A 16,185-nucleotide genomic window follows, 5' to 3' on the forward strand; every position below is an offset into this window, starting at 1 on the left:
GACTACAGACTTCCACTTCAAGTTATCTGGGATTTCGACCCCTAAGCCCGTCTGATCACTCGTTGGGCTCGATGACTCGCTGATAACTCTATGATTGTTCTCTGACGGGTGGGTAGTAAAGAGCTGGGTCTTTTATCTGAAGGTAGGTAGGGCTCGCTTACATCAGAAGGCATATCGAAGGGGTGGTGCAAGCGGGATCGCCGCTCCATTTGGTTTTGCCTAATACCCCTGATGCCTGGCACACATCCAAGTACGCTTTGGACGCATATGATAGATACCTATCTACGAGGTAAGTCCAGTATGCATACAGATCTTTCGTTCCGACCGTGTATCTCTTGTTGGGAAACGCTTCTTTTGCATCTTTCTCTCTCTACATACTGCCCCAGCTAACGTCTGCCAACCAAATGGTGTTTCATCATTGTCACCAACTTTCTTTTTTCTTCATCAATCCTCGCTCCTCATTTCAATCACCACCCCATGCCTTCCATCCCACTCAGTCTAGCCCACTCCCCCACCTACCTACCTCTACTTACTTCTCCTCCTCCTCCTCCGGCTTTTCAAGCTGCTCAACAGCACTCGCAAAGTTCGCAATCCGCCCACTCGCCAAATCATGGCTCCACCTCCCCTTGCTCTGATGCATACTAAACCTACTAGCCGCATCTGCCGGGTTCGTCGGCGGCGACGCCGACTGCGCATAAGCAAACGAAACCGCGTTGCTGCTGGGATCCAGCTTGGTAGTCCCCCACGCACTCGCGCCCTGGGCGAGCGCATTGAGCGTCCAGTGCGTCGCGTTGCTTCCGGAGCCGGCGAGGACCTTGTAGTTGACGTCGTCGGAAACCTGGGGGTAGGTGCGCGCCGAGGCTTTGCGGCTGGAGACGATGATGGTGGATTGGTAGGGCCAGGAGACTAGGAGGGGGTTGTTGACCACTTTTCATATAAGCGTCAGAGATTGGAACTGCGGGTGGCAGGTGAAAATGGGGGGATGGAGGAGAGGGACAAAAAAAAAGACTTACTGACGCCTCCCCAGGCTAGACCCGCCCAGCCGACGGTGTTGGGAGCCAGGATTTGCAACAGGATGTCAAAGTTGCCGGCGGTGGCGTTGTCGGGGATGGCGAAGCGGTAGGCGATCTTCTCGGGGCTGATGAACTCGGAGTAGCAGATGTCGGTGGAGGCGTCGCAGTACTTGGCTGATACAGTGTCTCGAGACTGAACGGGTTTGGCGAAGGCGGTGTTCGTGTTGCCTACTACGGCCAGAAGGGTGGCGGCGAGTTGAGGGAGACGCATGGCTGCTGCTGTGGGAGTTCAGGTTCACAAATGAAGGAGAAGATACGGTACTGTGGACAGTGATGGTTCCGGAGCGGAAGGGCTTTATGAGCTCTTGCCGTTTTTATAGGGAAGGCACAACGACCGTGCTTCTTCACGAACAAGGAAACAGCCAAGGCAAGGTAAGTCAGGGGTCGAATTGCCCTGCCTGCCCGATTATTCTACTTGCCTTGGCTTGTTTATAATTTCATCCAGGTCAACGCACCAAAACGTACAACATGTTGGTTGGGTATGTCTGCCATAAAGGGAGGTCATGCAATATGCAAGCTCCCCACGACTTGCCTTGACTGGCCATTTGCTACCCTGATTTGACTTGCCTTGTGTGCCACGTTGCAAGAAAACGCATAATCTTCATCCAGTGCCCGCTACCAAGGTTGTTTGTCGTCTGGAGTCGTATGTCTGGACTTCATCCTGATGTTACGGTGTGAATGGCTGTGGTGTAAATTGATTGCAGGTGAACATCTCCAATGCATTGACCGATACCACATGGCGGTTTCACCGCAAAGTTGGAGGATTCGATGAATTTTGAACATGCGTACACTCGTGTATCTCGAGCTTCATAACAGGTTCTTGGAAATATCAGAGACTCCATTGAATCGTGTCTTACTCGTTTGTCCTCGACCAGCGTGGCTTGTTGGGAGCCCCAAAGCTTCAGAATTTGTAATTAACTCTTAGTCCTATCTTCCTACAACGGAAGCTGGATATTGCCATACACGACTTCATCTATCTCTATCATGGAGAGAGCCCATTACGCGGTAGAGTCAAGCCGGTTTCGACCAATTGATGGCAGCCCGGACCTGCAGGCTAAAGTACTTTGATAGGAAGGTGTCATCCATCCCGTGTCCGCATCTTCGGACGTCCGACTGCCGGAGATTAGGCCGGGATAAAACTGTGCCAATGGTTTCGTTCCGATTTCCAAGCGAACAGATTCCCCAGGCCACGATCATCATGTAAATCTCCCGCCGTTTCAGCCACTTCAAATTTCATACCAACGGCTTCTCATCATCAGACACATCATCCCTCAACGGCGGCGCCACCATTACCTCTCCTCTCTTGATCTCAATGATCGATATAATCGGCAAAGCCATCATCAAGAGCCCCAACAAGCTTCCAAAACCCAACTGCTTCTCCCCTTGATCACTCAGCTGCACATCCGGCTTCCCAAACGCCTGCGACAGCAAAAACACCCTCACGGCCGCACCCACCGCGATTCCCATCATCAAGAGCATGCCCACCAGCTGCACGATCCTATACCATTTTTGCCTCCTACTCTGCAAGTACCACGTCGCCAACCCAAACACCACCACGTTGCCAGCAACCGTCACGATCGTGCCCACGTAGTCCAACCCCCCCGCTGCTACCTTCCCATTGTTATTATCCTCTCCTTTCACAGAATCAACAGCCCATATACACCCCACCGGCATCGTCCCCTCCCACCCTTTCCTCTTCCCTTCCAGAACCACCACCCCATACACACAACTCAGCGCCAGATTGACAAACATTAAGCCCTGTCTCATCCACCTCAACACCCAATCCCTCTTGAAGTCTTGGACCAGCGCCAAAAGCGTGGCGTTGTGTGTGGCCATGGATAGTAGGGAAAGCATCCAGATGATGAAGAAGTGGTAGGGGATGATGTGCGAAGAGCGCGCCAGACCGAGCGATTGCAGCGTGATGCCAATGAGGATTTGCTGGTCGGAGTAGGAGGCGAGGAGCTTGCGGCGGATGGTGGAGGGGCGGGAATTAGAAGAAAAAGTGGATTGGAGGATTAAGGAGGCGGAGAGGAGGAGGGCGATGGTGGCGGTTAGGGAGGAGGAGATTAGGGCCTATCGAGGGGGGTTGTTAGATTTGGAAAAGGAAAAGAAGAAGAAGAAGGACATTAAACTTACACCTGCACCCGCGATGCCTGCGTCGCTGGGGGCTGAGGGGGGGATGACGGTGCAGTTTGGTGGTGAGAACATTGTGAAGTTAAATAGCGGTTGTTGACATGACAGTCTAAGGGAGAGAGAAAAAATACAGAAAAAAACAAGGAAAAAAAACCAAAAAGATAAAATCTCGAAAAGAGAGTCGAACTTATGAACGACTATGCCGCTATACACAACCAAAAAGAAACAAAGACCGTTGAAAACTGAACAATCACTGACAAAGCCGCCGAGAAATGGAAACATTTCTCTTTACCCGCGACGAAAGGGAAGAGGGGCCCAAATATGACTTTAAACTTCTTGACTCTCTCTTGTTTCCCAATTCCTTGTGTCAGGGTCATATTCTAAACAAGGAAAGGAACGCATAAAGTTGACAAGTGACAGACAGACAGGGTGGTGATGTGAAACAATCTGGAAGCGCGGTTGTTTGACGAATCGATAGCGGTTGAGGCAAATGATTGGCTTACAGTGCCCAGTTAAAGGTTGGGATGAACAGGGGGGACAGGAGAGCGGGAGAGCGGGAGGCAGTGCCTTTGCGCCTCCTCTGATTGACTGACATTTGGCGCTTAGTGTAGGTTTGAAGCTGACGTTGGAAGAGGTAGGTTGTTTACCTCTACTTGCTCAGGAGTAGATGAGGTTTTTAGTCCGGAACTCAGGGACAAGATGACGGGAGGTTGTGACGGGTCATCGTGTAGGTTTGTTCTTCTGTTCGTGGGGAGGGTAACTTGGCTGTACAGTCCCCTGTAACTCCCTGTAGAGCCGCTTGCACTGATAGTGTAAAGGAATTTGCATAACGGTAGAGATATTGCGTGACAAAACCTCGACGCATTGTGCGACGGTGTGAAAATTTTTCCTTGTAGTTCAATCAATCGATTTTTCAAACGTATCTCATTTTTCAATTGCTGACAGACTGGAATTGGGTCTTGAGACCATGGAGTGATCACGGTTCGTCCCTTCCCATACCCAGACCCTCGACCTTCAGCGCCGATCGCATCCCTCCAGCCTACAAGTAAAGTACGAACAAAACAGCACCCCCCACCGGACAGCTGTTACCTCGCTATCGCCCAACCACCTAAATCTGCTGGGGTTCGGATAACAGTGCATCTAAGCAAAGTAGCCAGCAGCTCTTTGTTTCTTTTTTTTTTTTTTTGTTTTTTTTCTTTTTTTTTTTTTCTCCGAGCATGTCCTGGTCAACATCGATTGATCAGGAGCAAACCAACCTGGCACATAACTCATAGCTGACCTCCCCACAAACTCCAGCTCCATACCTCTACCTACATACGGTACCTATATACACCCAGATAGCCTACGGGCTCGCTCTGCTTCCACTTAGGTTGTCATGACCATGACCAACAAACACCAAATAAATTATGCTACGATACGATCCGATGGCATCCATACCCGGCGGCTGGAGGCAGCAGCCTAGGCATCGCCATCACACCTACCATAGAGGTAGTCTCGCAGGAAAAAGTACTTACGGTCCAAGGTAGGTAGGTAGGTACATAGGTAGTAGGTAGGAATTTCTCTTGGTCAGGAATAATTTATGATGGAAGAGGACTGACTGAAGCTCAGTTCAAATCAAAAGCCGGTAGAAATTGTAAATAGTTGAGGGTAAAACACATTGCTACTTAATGTCATTATATGGGATGTCTTGATGGAGAACTACCCAGTCTTGGTGCACCTTCATTGGAGAGGAAACCCAAGAGACTTGGAATACAGGCCAGGCGAGAGAGAGAGAGAGAGAGAGACTAAGGCCATCTACCTAATATGTACCGACCGTGACCCTAAAGAAGACAGTGAACATTGACTCACGGCGGGGGGCAAGGGATGAGCTACCTATGAGTTTCCTTTCACGGCGGAGGCTCATTTGTGAAATCACGAACACCACTCCCGCTCGTTAATGGGCACTACCGGGAGCTTTCCTTTCTGTTTTACCTTCTTTGTCGTTCTTGTATTTATTTCACTTTTGTTTCTTCAAGTGAAAAAAAAAAAAAAAAAAAAAAAAAAGGAAAAAAAAAGCAATGGTGTAAATGTGCACAAGGTTTTATCTCTATTCTCACAGTGGCGGATGGCTGGCTTGGACTTTGATGGCGATTGTCGCTAAGGGGCAAGAGTGTTTGTTGGCTTAGCACGCGTGAAGCTTTCAACGAACTTGAAAGTTCCCCCAAAGTTCGCGAAGAGGATCGATGTACTGTTAAAATCTTTTTGAGGGCGAGCATTCTCTTGAAGGAGTGTATGTGTGGAATAGTATGATAGCAAGATTGCGAGCCTAGGTGTGTGTCTCTAGCCTTGATGAAGAAGACGGAGTATCCCTGAGGTAGCGATGTTGGGTTACTTCAGTTTTGTTCCTTCATCATTCGTGCTGATCGGTTCCTCTGGAAGTTTTGAGATCTCGAGCCCCTGATAAAGTTTGTTTGCTAGTCCCATCCGTTCACGATTCAGATCAAGAGTCAAGACGTACTATAAACGCCCCAAGACAGTTAACTAGAGGTCATAAGCAAACAAACTAGTATTGGAACTTCCCAAAGAAACAGCTTACCTACCTAGGCATGTCCATTTAAGAGAGCAAGTTTAACGTATAACTGACCTTGGCTAGCCTTCGTTTGTCAATCGACAACGAATATCTCTGGAAAAAACATGCTTTTCATTATAACGAACCCAATCAAAAACATCCCTTTGATCTATGCCACGCTGGAAGTTGATATCCAGTACTCCACGCTACCCATGCCATCAAACGACAATCCCATACGCCAACCGCCCACTCGCAACCATATGCTTTTTTTGGCCCCCAATCCTGCTAACCCCTTTCCCATACCATTGTTGAACATGCGGCAAGGAAAACCAGCTCCTTCTCATAGCACTTGATTTAGGCCTCCCCCCAGATCTCATCCGCAACCTCTCTCACCAACCTCAACTTGGCCCTCTGATCGTCCTCGCTGAGGGGGTACCCGCTCTCATGCGTACTGAAGCCGCACTGGGGGCTGACCATGACTCTCTTCAGCGCCTCCTCCCTGCTCTGTCCGGTGCCCTTGGCGACCCAGCTTGCAGCCTCCTCCACCCTCCTCTTCACCTCCTCCTTGCTCTCCAACTCCCTCAGCTTGGTGCTCACCACACCCAACACGACATTCTTGTTCTTGGGAAGGTATTGCAGGGGCTCGAAGCCGCCGGCGCGCGCGGTGTCGTACTCGAGGTAGAAGGTGTTGACGTTGAGTTCTTGGAAAAGCTTCTGGGCGATCACGTCATAGGCGCCCGAGGCGAAGTGGCGGCCCCCGATGAAGTTTCCGCGGCAGAGGTGTACGCCGGTGTGGAAGTCGGCGGGGAGGAGGGAGAGGGAGTCGTTGTAAAGCTTGATGTAGGAGTCAAGGAGAGTGTCGATGGAGATGGTGTTGTCGGGGTCGGAAGCGTAACCGGCGCGGAACTCTTCGGAGCAGAAGTCTGGAGGACAGGGGGTGTTAGTTGGTAAGAACGGGGGTTGAGGAGTGGATTGGGGGCAGAAGAACACATACAAGCCAAACCAGGATCATCAAACTGCACATTCCTCAAGCCAGCCTCATAGAGCATCTTGAGCTCCTCCTGATAAACCTTGGCCACGTCGGCAAAGTACTCCTCGTCATTCGCATACACGCCTTCGGCATAGGCCTTGCCCTGCTTGTAGCGCATGTGGAACCAGGCCGGGGTGATCATGGTCAACTTGATGTTCGCCCACTCCTCCTTCGGGGTGAACTGCTGCACCAGCTTCAACTCGTGCAAGTTCGACTTGCTTTTCTCCCTGTTGTGTCTCAACTTGGCGCCCGCAATGACACTGTCGCCAGGCATCACCTTGCGGTCCTTTTCGATCAGGCTGACGACGTCCGGGTGGTAAAGGCGGAACATGCTGGCCTCGGCTTCCTGCAGAGCGACGGACCCTTCAAACTCGTCCCACATCAAGCCCCAGAAGCGGGTGCGGTTGAACTCGCCGCTGTTGACGGCCTTGAAGCCGAGTTCTTGCTGGAGTTTGACGACATTGCCGACCGCCTCCTTTTCGATGGCGGGGAGTCCGGCCTCTTCGGGGGAAAGGCCCTTGTCGCGGATGGCTTCACGGGCGTCGAGAAGGTTTTGGGGCCGCAGGAGGGACCCCATGTGTTCGGCGCGGAAGGGAGCCATCTTGATTTGGTGTTTGGGGGACTGTGGGTGTAATTGGTGATGGAGAGAAGCTGGAAAAGAGCTACCTGAAAGCTGGAACTGAAAGGGAGAGCTCCCTGACTCCAGTTATAAGGCAGAGGGCAGATACATCCGTAGCAAGGAGAGGGGTCAAGGGCAGATCTTTTTTTTGCCCGACGACCGTGATATGTCCGAGTCCCGGGTCCAATGGCTGCCCCTTGTTAGACCCCGGATTATGGAACTTGACCTGTTCGGCAAATAGCACCGGCCGGAGCCTGTGGACGGCACTGGACGCAGCAGTGCCATGCTACGCTAGAGGAGCTCTGCTAGCGTGAACGAGAACTCTGATTCCATGTCGTTGTGGGCCGATAGCGGTGCGTGGGACCTCGGGATGACCCTGACATGTACATTTTCATCGTAGGTCTGGGGCCAATGTTGATGTGTGAATTGGTAGACGGTGCTTGGACGTTGGTGACCACGAAGAGGGAATGATTGGGATCAAATCACCAGAGTTTGCTGTAGGTAATGGAAATAACTTGAAGGGTGCGTCTGGATGGCGGACGCAGGGTGAACAAATCCGGGCAAATCAACAAAGTCGTTTCTTTGCTTCTGGCATGATATACGTACCATAGTATAGGTGCGGAATTCACCACTCCATTCAAAAAAGCACAACCCTTGGATAGGTACCTAAGCAGTTGTACCAATTGAAGCCGTCGACTCGGAGTCTGCCTTTTGCAGTGCGGTGATGTCGTGTTGTGGTGGGGTATTTAGCGGGGGTTGATCGGTTGACCACTGCCCCGCTTCAACCTCAAGCAGGGATCAAGCTAGCTGTCTTGCAGCTTTGTCAGCCCTTTGAAAGTGTTGCCCGGTTCCTCTAGGATCACCCCATTGTCAACTTCTCACGAAATCACTCCCCTCTTGTGCCGGCGGCAGGTCAGATTTGCAAACCTTCACAATTTCTCTGGCAATGGTTTTGGACCCTAATGGTCCCTTTCTGCTCGTTCCCCGGAGGCAATTGTCAGCGGTGACAGAGCCCGCGTTTGCCCGCGCACAAAGTAGTGAAAAATGAAGGGCAAACAACAGAGTCGAAGTCTCCTTTCACGTTACATTGGATCCGGGTGACGGCATGCCATCAAGACGCAGTGTCCCGTCGCAATTTTATTGTTTGTGGAGAACACTCGGATGCAATTGCCTCCTGCGATGGAAGAGACAGCGGCAGTGTTGGAGCTTGGAGGTGGATGCTGTTGAAAACGGCAGGCAGGAACGGCTCCAGTTCCACCTCCGATCTCGTTGTCGCATTTCTCGCTCCATTCAGAAACGTAGAAGGGACACTCATGGAAAAAGAGACGACGACTACACGCACCCTTGCACGTCCCAAAGGGCCTCCTACATTTGCCAAATCCTCCATCACAAATCTCAACCCAGTCAAGATGGACCAGATACGACACCATTGGCAGCCCCGTGCTGTGGGAATGGGAATAGAAGCACGGCATGAAGCAGGCTGTAGGCCTCTCGCATAAGGCAGTGCCATTTGGGCCTATTACAGTCGCTAACCGCCAACCGGCCTGTCGCAAATGTCGTCCAGCCCCAAGCGGGGACGTCGACGCCGGTAAACGACTGACATCCTCGACGACGTGAAAAAGAACTCCTGTGTCCAGTTCCCTCGACTCGACAGGCAAGGTCGTTTTGTTTTCCCCCTTCATCTGGTCGTTTAACCTCATCCCAACTCTTCAAGGAAGAACCCAGCGCACGACAGCTTTGCAGGACGGCCCAGGCTGCGTTCGCCGCGTGTCCACTCCCGCCTGTCGTCTCGTTTCTCTGTGTTGTTGACGGACGCACGTTCAACGCGCCTGCCATTCCGTCCGCCCACCAAGCTATCCAAGTCCTCAATTTGTCCCAAGTTGGAGCAGTTAGTGCTCAATCACTCAGTCAACCGTTGGTGAGCTTCTCTCTCAAACATGTTGATCCAAAAATGCTGACACCCATATAGCCCTTGTAAATAGCTGCTCGACAGCCTCAAGCACAAATCATCCCCTCGCCCACCATGGAGGTCTTCATCAAGAACCTTCCTCGAGACCTCTCCGAGAGAAGCTTGACAAATCATTTGAAGCCGTTCATGGACAACCTCGGCATCCGTCACTATGACTGCAATAAACGGTCCAACCAACCCTTTGGGAAAGTCATCTTTATCACCGCCAGGGAAGCGCTGGACTTCCTCGCGAAGCACCCTCGTCTTTCTATCATGAATCAGCAGGCCGAATGCAGGGTCAGCAAGCCCCAGCCAAAGGATCTGAAGAACTTGGTCAACGGCATTCTTTACGAGGCTGAAGAAGAGGAAAGGCGAAAGAAGGCGTGGGAGGAGAATACGAGCAACAATGCCCGGCCTGCACGCACGCCAACTTTAGCACTTGATGCCGACGTTCTTGACTGCGGACATTGGTCCTACATCGACGGCAACTTGACCTTCATCACCGAGTGGTCATCCCCCCTGCGCGTCTCAGCAAAGTTCGCCAAGCACGACCTCGTCATTACCTCTTTGGTTGGATCTCAGGTCTGCATCCCATACCGAAGCATCCAAGAACTCGTCTGGTCGAATGATGGACACGTCGCTGTCACTCTCACATACGCCCCTACGTTTCTCTCGCCGGAAATTCGATCCGATCGATTCAGACAGAAGATGCGCCTCGAGGCATGTGATAGTAACCACGCCAAAGTATCAAAATTCTGCCTCGTCTATCATTTCAAGGTTTCGGAAAAACATTTAAAACAGAACCAGGGTAGCTACAGAGGGAGTGACTTCCGTACCGCCATTAATGGACTGAATGAGCAAGAAATGTTCTGGGTCACGCGTTATACATTCGCCATTCAAACCACATCTCCGCAAGATGCATATCCAGTTGCAGTTGACAGGCTTAGGGCGGCTCTTCTGGAGTACGAAGGTAGAGATACGTTGCCTTACAGCCTGCTCTTCAATCTCCAAGCGCTGGTGTACATGTCGTATCTTCATCCGACAACCGTGCTAAAGCTAGCCAAGCGCTTAGCTGATATGTTCGAAGCGGCCCGACGCTCAGGTCAGCGGCAGGATCCCATTTCGGTTGATGCCTTCAAGGACCTCTTCAAAACCATCGACTGGCCGTCGCCGAGCCTCTCGAGCGCAGAGGCGCTCGCTCAGTTTGAGGTCGAAGGGATTATTGAACACTTGAAGAAAACGGAGAAGCGCATGCGTGAGGGCTACACCCTGCGGTTAAACGAAGAGATTCCTCCCGGTCTTACCAAGATCTATCGGGCACTTGTCACACCAACCCGAATCGAACTTCACGGGCCTGAACTGGAAGCCAAGAACAGGATCCTTCGAAAGTTTCCAGAACACCAGGACCACTTCCTTCGAGTCCAGTTCGGCGAAGAGGATGGACAGGACCTCTTTTTCAACTCGGCGGTTTCCATGGACGCCATATATCAGAGATTTAAAGACGTCTTGACCAATGGCATCTCAGTTGGTGGGCGGGTTTACAGGTTTCTCGGCTTCTCCCATTCCTCCCTCCGAGCACATAGCCTTTGGCTAGCGGCGCCTTTCATTTACAACGGTAGATTGCAATTAGCTAATAACATCATTGAGGGTTTGGGCGATTTCGGCAACATCAAGTCGCCAGCGCGACGTGCGGCACGCATAGGCCAGGCCTTTTCAGAGACACCATATTCCGTTTCGCTCGACACTCACGGTATAGATGTGATAAGGCAAAGGGACGTCAAACGAAACGAACGCGTGTTCAGTGATGGCGTTGGGATAATTTCGCAGGGTGCCCTCGAGGTGATTCATCGCGAGATTCCCGAATCCAAGGGCTATCCCAATTGCTTGCAGGTTCGATGGGCTGGAGCAAAGGGCATGTTAGCTCTTGATGCCCGGCTACCTGGGAGGCAAATCTGTATCAGGGATTCCATGGAGAAGTTCCGCAGCCGTGATGAGGAACATCTCGAGATATGCGACATGGCTTCAAAGCCAATTCCTTTGATGCTGAACCGTCAGATGATCAAGATTCTCGAGGACATGCGCGCCCCTGCCCAGTGGTTCATGAAGCTCCAAGAAAAGGAACTCCAACGTCTTCGGGCAATCACGGATAACGTCCAGAACGTGGCAACCTTTCTCAAGCTGCAGTGTGTCGGAGATTCTGTACACCTCAGCCAGTTTCTCAAAGACCTTGACAAAATGAGCATCGACTACCGGAGAGACCAGTTTCTTCGCGGTATTGTCGAAGCTGTCGTGCTTAGAGAGCTACGCTTGCTCAAGCACAAGGCTAGAATCCCGGTTCCCTATGGCGTTACTCTGTTTGGTGTCATGGACGAGACAGGCCTATTGCGCGAAGGCGAAGTATACGTGACTTTTGAGACCGTGGACGGTCGCTTCAAGGACCCTCCCACTGCTGGCCCCGTTGTGGTGACCAGGTCTCCAGCCTTGCACCCTGGAGACATCCAGATTGCCCACAATGTCATTCCACCGGCAGGGCACCCTCTCAGAGAACTGAAAAACTGCATCGTGTTCAGTCAAAACGGTGAACGTGACCTGCCTAGTCAGCTGTCGGGCGGTGACTTGGATGGCGACACTTTTAACGTGATCTGGGATCAGAGGATCGTTTCCACACTCAAAACTTTCGCTGCGGCCGATTATCCACGTGTCGAGCCCTTGAAACTGAATCGCGAGGTCACGTCAAAGGACATGGCTGATTTCTTCGTGGAGTTTATGAAAGCCGATCACCTGGGGGTAATTGCGGTTCGGCACATGATCCTCGCGGACGAACGCGATAAGGGAACGCAGGATGCAGACTGTCTCAAGCTGGCAGCATTGCACTCTAAAGCGGTTGACTTCTCCAAGTCGGGGATTCACGTGGATATCACCGAGTTACCAAGGCCACCAATGTATCGGCCTGATTTGTAAGTGCCGACATACCTTCCTGCTTCAGTTCCCTGCTAATGATGACTGCCAGCCTGGTGAACGGGCCAGACATTAAGATCCATGACAAGTCCACGATCGACATGGAAGAGCAGTACCTTAGGCAAGACGACGATGATGGAGACGACACACCGCGGTACAAATACTACAAATCGGACAAGATATTGGGACATCTTTTCCGTGCCGTGGATGAAAAGAAGATATGGACCAAGAACATCAAGCTGGAAGTCCCATCGGGTGGTGTTCCGTTTTGGACGGAAGTGGAATCATCCCTGTTGAAACGTATCCGCGGTATTGGACAAGTGCGGTGGCAACATCGTCTTGACGAAGCCCGCCGAATCTGTGAAGCGTAAGCCACCAGCCTTTCCCCGTCGTTGCTCATGGTTGCAACCAACTAACATGATTTGTCATGTTATCAGTTACGAAGACGCCATAAGAGACGCCATGGTAGAGTTTGCTGACTCTCCGACCCAGCCCCTCAAAGAGCTGGAAGTTGTCATGGGATTTATCCTAAACAAGAAAGGCATTCAGAGCAGGCGGCAGCGAGACAAGTCATCAAAGCTGTCGGACGCGTTTGCCCGCATAACCAAAATGGTGACAAATGTATTGCGTCCCTCCACTCCGCCTGAGGAAGCTACATCGGAGCTCCACGCATTGGAGCTCTGCCTTGCCTGCTTTTACGTGGCAGGTGAGAAGAAAAGCCGACCCCAAGAATCCTGGAAGCGTCAAATCGCTACAGGCCTTGAAAGCTTCCGGCTTGTGGCGGGTTCGGCCTTGCTTCTCGAGATCAAGGCGCAGGAGCAAAAGATCAGGCTTAGACACGCCGCTAGAAGTGGTGGCTTCGTCGGTGTCCGGGGAGGGAGCCGCGTTGCAGGTCGGGGAGGTAGAGGAGGCCATCGGCAGCCCGCTCGTGTGGATGTTAACACGGCGGCTGAGGCGGCGACCATACAAACCGCCGATACTGGTGCTGCGTTTGATTCGGGCTCACCAAGCAGCACGTCAGCGCCAACGACCCCGAGCTCCGGATCCAACTACACGCCTAGTAGTGGGTCGGACACGCGAGATGGCATATTCAACAGCCCTACAAGGCTATACCCAGGCTATCAGCCGGAATTGGTGCATGCACAGGCTGCCGCAAGAACAGCGGGCACTTCAGGAGGACAGGTGCCAAGTGCGGCGCCTGCAAACATGCCAGTTAGATTGACACCTGCGGACCTGGTGGCCCAACTTGCAGCTCAATATGCGCAGATGCAGATTTATCAGAGAAATTAGGATTCTGCGGACATTGAAGGCCAGCGGGGAAGTTGACGGGTGGGTAGCGGGGATTCAGAGGTTGAAGAAGAGGAAATGTTTTTGGATATCACGACTTTGATGAAACTCCTTTCTTGTCTTTTACTCCAGCTCACGTTTGGGATCGTTGGTTATTTCTTGCAATATAAACAGAAGTTGAATACCTCAGCCAGGCAGGTGTTGTTGACGGGAGAGTGCTGGGGTCCATTTCCCGGCTGTTGCCCGGCACCCCGGATGTGTACCCCGCAAATTAGATCTCCCCTCCACTAAAATGCCGGGCGACAGCGGCGGGAAAATGCTTTGCCGCCAGCAAACCAAGAGCCGAGCCGCAGGGCCGGAGATGGCGGGCGGTTGCACCCATCCACTCCGACGTCACTCCGATCATGATTGCTGTGTGATGAGTTGCAGAGTATTTGAATGCCTGTTATCTCACAAATTCCAACAGTTTCAGCGGTCGAGTGAGTGATCATTCCCACCTCCATAGCAAATATTCCGGTGTAAACAAACCGTCACCAAACAACACTTTGTCAGAAACAACAGGCCCACAGCGGGAGTTGACATCGGGTCTTAGCGAATTGCTCCACCAAGAACGAGTTGGCCAACATCCAGACATCAACCTCGTCAATAAATCCCAAGCTTTACAGGTACTACTTGTTCTCTTGACTTCTCATCACCACCAATTCCAGTATCTCAAGAGACCCAACAGCAGCAGCAACAATGGCGGCCGCAAAGAACGGACAGGGAATGCTCTACGTGACAATGCAGCCCCAGGAGGGCCTCTCGCTCGATCAGTTCCACGAATGGTACAACAACGAGCACGGCCCTACCCGTCTGCGTCTTCCCCAGATCTTCTCCAACGGCCTGCGTTACCAGGCCACCGACGGCCAACAGCCGCACTTTCTGGCCGCCTACGACGTGACCGACATGGCTCACCTCCTGACGCCCACCTACCTCGATCTGCGCGCCAATCGGTCCCCCCGCGAGGCCGAGACCATCGGGCAGGTCAAGGTCGACCGTTTCTTCTTCGATCTCATCTGGACCCAGGAAGCCCCGTCCTTCAAGCCGGCCGAGCAGTGCACTGACGCCGAAGCAGAGGGCCGCGTCCTGGTGGCTGTCGACGTCTCGCTCAACCTGACCCAAGAGCCTGACGCCGCCGAAAAGGTCATCCAGTGGTACCAGGAGGAACACATCCCCATGCTGTCCAAGATCCCCGGCTGGCTGCGCAGTCGCGTTTTGCGCACGCCTTCATCCATCGAGGGAGGTTCCAACGCCGGTGAAACCAAAATCATCACCCTGCACGAATACGCCGCCGAAAACGGCCTCGGCGGCCCCGAGCACAAGGCCTCCATGGACACGCCCTGGCGCACCGAGGTGTTCAACAAGTACATCACCACCAAAGGCCGCAGGACGTACTCGCTCTTCTACGTCTTTGGTCCCGCGCCCCGCGACCTGCAGCACCTCTCTGCCTTACCCGCCTCGGCCGCCTTTTCCGCTGTTTCCCCGCGCCTCACGACCACCCCTGGCACCAGCCCTGACGGCCCCATTATCAATAGCTACATCACCACCCCGCACGACGGCCTGATTATCCCGTACCAGTTAGAAGGCAACCCCTCCCCTTCTGCCCCCGTCATCGCCTTTTCCAACTCCCTCCTTACTTCTCTACACATGTGGGATCCCCTAGTGAAGATCCTCAAGACGTCTCGACCTGACTTGCGTATCCTCCGGTACGATACGCGCGGTCGACACTCGATTCCGTCTCCCCCTCAACCAGCAACTCTAGACCTCTTAGCAGATGACCTTGCTTCTCTTCTCGATGCTCTTCGCATCGATAAGCTGCAGACTCTGGTAGGCGTAAGCATGGGCGGCGCCACGACGCTCAACTTTGCTATTCGTCACCCTTCTCGCTTGCAAAAGTTCGTGGCGTGCGACTTTAATGCTGCGAGCTCCGAAGCCAATACCCAAGCGTGGAAGGATCGGATTGCCGTTGCTGAAGCTGATGAGGGTAGAGGACTGAGGGACCAGTTGGCGGGGGTTACGGTGGAGAGGTGGTTCCATCCGAATACGATGGAGAAGAAGAAGGAGGTGGTGCAGTGGATGACGGAGATGGTGGCGGGGAATAGTGTAGAGGGGTTCAGGTGGAGTTGTCAGGCTTTGTGGGGGTATGATTTGCGAGAGAAGATGAGGGAAGTCCAAGGGGTGGAGGGATTGTTTGTGGTGGGGGAGGGGGATGGGAAGGGGGCTTTGGTGAAGGCTATGGATGGGTTTAGGGGTCTATTGGGGGAGAAGGGGGGTGAGTTGAAGGTGGTGAAGGAGGCGGGACATTTGCCGATGTGTGAGTGCCCGGAGGGGTTTTGGGAGGTTGTGAAGGATTTTATTTGAGGGCGGACCGAGAGTTCAGTTCTGTATGATACGTAATGAAATGAGAGGTTTTGGTTCTTTGGTGTTGAATTTCATGGATGTACGATTTGTTGTTTGTTTTTGTTCAGGTGGGAGGGAGTTCTATGCGTGGACACGGTGGGTAGATGCGCCGAGAATTTTTTTTTTTTTTCTTTTTTTTTGGTAGGTCCA

The 16,185-nt window shown here is 52.4% G+C and overlaps 6 protein-coding genes across 6 annotated transcripts; 2 read left to right on the forward strand and 4 right to left on the reverse strand.

Moving 5' to 3' along the window:
* Nucleotides 1–43: 43 nt before the first annotated feature.
* B0T23DRAFT_454756 (uncharacterized protein) lies at nt 44–1,493 on the reverse strand. Its single transcript, XM_062841216.1, has 2 exons — nt 1,014–1,493; nt 44–927 (listed from the first exon to the last, which is right to left on the reverse strand). The coding sequence occupies exons 1-2, from the start codon at nt 1,282–1,284 to the stop codon at nt 530–532; spliced, it is 669 nt and encodes a 222-aa protein (XP_062692351.1). The 5' UTR covers nt 1,285–1,493; the 3' UTR covers nt 44–529.
* Nucleotides 1,494–2,306: 813 nt separating this feature from the next.
* B0T23DRAFT_319915 (uncharacterized protein) lies at nt 2,307–3,281 on the reverse strand (the record flags this gene model as incomplete). The annotated part of the gene is made up of 2 exons (XM_062835150.1): nt 2,307–3,146; nt 3,210–3,281. The coding sequence occupies 2 exons, from the start codon at nt 3,279–3,281 to the stop codon at nt 2,307–2,309; spliced, it is 912 nt and encodes a 303-aa protein (XP_062692352.1).
* Nucleotides 3,282–6,108: 2,827 nt separating this feature from the next.
* B0T23DRAFT_405891 (uncharacterized protein) lies at nt 6,109–7,385 on the reverse strand (the record flags this gene model as incomplete). The annotated part of the gene is made up of 2 exons (XM_062839061.1): nt 6,109–6,677; nt 6,749–7,385. The coding sequence occupies 2 exons, from the start codon at nt 7,383–7,385 to the stop codon at nt 6,109–6,111; spliced, it is 1,206 nt and encodes a 401-aa protein (XP_062692353.1).
* Nucleotides 7,386–8,290: 905 nt separating this feature from the next.
* B0T23DRAFT_177926 (uncharacterized protein) lies at nt 8,291–9,344 on the reverse strand. Its single transcript, XM_062833028.1, has one exon. The coding sequence runs from the start codon at nt 9,101–9,103 to the stop codon at nt 8,486–8,488; it is 618 nt and encodes a 205-aa protein (XP_062692354.1). The 5' UTR covers nt 9,104–9,344; the 3' UTR covers nt 8,291–8,485.
* B0T23DRAFT_177950 (RNA dependent RNA polymerase-domain-containing protein) lies at nt 9,240–13,744 on the forward strand. The gene is made up of 4 exons (XM_062833029.1): nt 9,240–9,321; nt 9,373–12,308; nt 12,362–12,676; nt 12,747–13,744. Exons 2-4 carry the CDS (start codon nt 9,427–9,429, stop codon nt 13,597–13,599), a joined length of 4,050 nt encoding a protein of 1,349 aa, XP_062692355.1. The 5' UTR covers nt 9,240–9,321; nt 9,373–9,426; the 3' UTR covers nt 13,600–13,744.
* Nucleotides 13,745–14,111: 367 nt separating this feature from the next.
* On the forward strand, nt 14,112–16,183 carry B0T23DRAFT_444431 (Alpha/Beta hydrolase protein). Its single transcript, XM_062840897.1, has one exon. It carries the CDS (start codon nt 14,335–14,337, stop codon nt 15,994–15,996), a length of 1,662 nt encoding a protein of 553 aa, XP_062692356.1. The 5' UTR covers nt 14,112–14,334; the 3' UTR covers nt 15,997–16,183.
* Nucleotides 16,184–16,185: the final 2 nt, after the last annotated feature.

This window comes from Neurospora hispaniola (genome assembly GCF_033458365.1).
Source record: "Neurospora hispaniola strain FGSC 10403 chromosome Unknown B0T23scaffold_5, whole genome shotgun sequence".
NCBI lineage: Eukaryota > Fungi > Ascomycota > Sordariomycetes > Sordariales > Sordariaceae > Neurospora > Neurospora hispaniola.

What these genes read in the sequence shown, in the direction of transcription:
- B0T23DRAFT_444431 (XM_062840897.1), top strand. Translation starts at nt 14,335, where the DNA reads ATGGCGGCCGCAAAGAACGGACAGGGAATGCTCTACGTGACAATGCAG.
- B0T23DRAFT_177950 (XM_062833029.1), top strand. Translation starts at nt 9,427, where the DNA reads ATGGAGGTCTTCATCAAGAACCTTCCTCGAGACCTCTCCGAGAGAAGC. An exon ending in CCAATGTATCGGCCTGATTT is followed by an intron (nt 12,309 to 12,361) that starts GTAAGTGCCGAC and finishes GATGACTGCCAG; the next exon opens with CCTGGTGAACGGGCCAGACA. An exon ending in GCCCGCCGAATCTGTGAAGC is followed by an intron (nt 12,677 to 12,746) that starts GTAAGCCACCAG and finishes TCATGTTATCAG; the next exon opens with TTACGAAGACGCCATAAGAG.
- B0T23DRAFT_177926 (XM_062833028.1), bottom strand. Translation starts at nt 9,103, where the DNA reads ATGAGGTTAAACGACCAGATGAAGGGGGAAAACAAAACGACCTTGCCT.
- B0T23DRAFT_454756 (XM_062841216.1), bottom strand. Translation starts at nt 1,284, where the DNA reads ATGCGTCTCCCTCAACTCGCCGCCACCCTTCTGGCCGTAGTAGGCAAC. An exon ending in TCTAGCCTGGGGAGGCGTCA is followed by an intron (nt 928 to 1,013) that starts GTAAGTCTTTTT and finishes TTATATGAAAAG; the next exon opens with TGGTCAACAACCCCCTCCTA.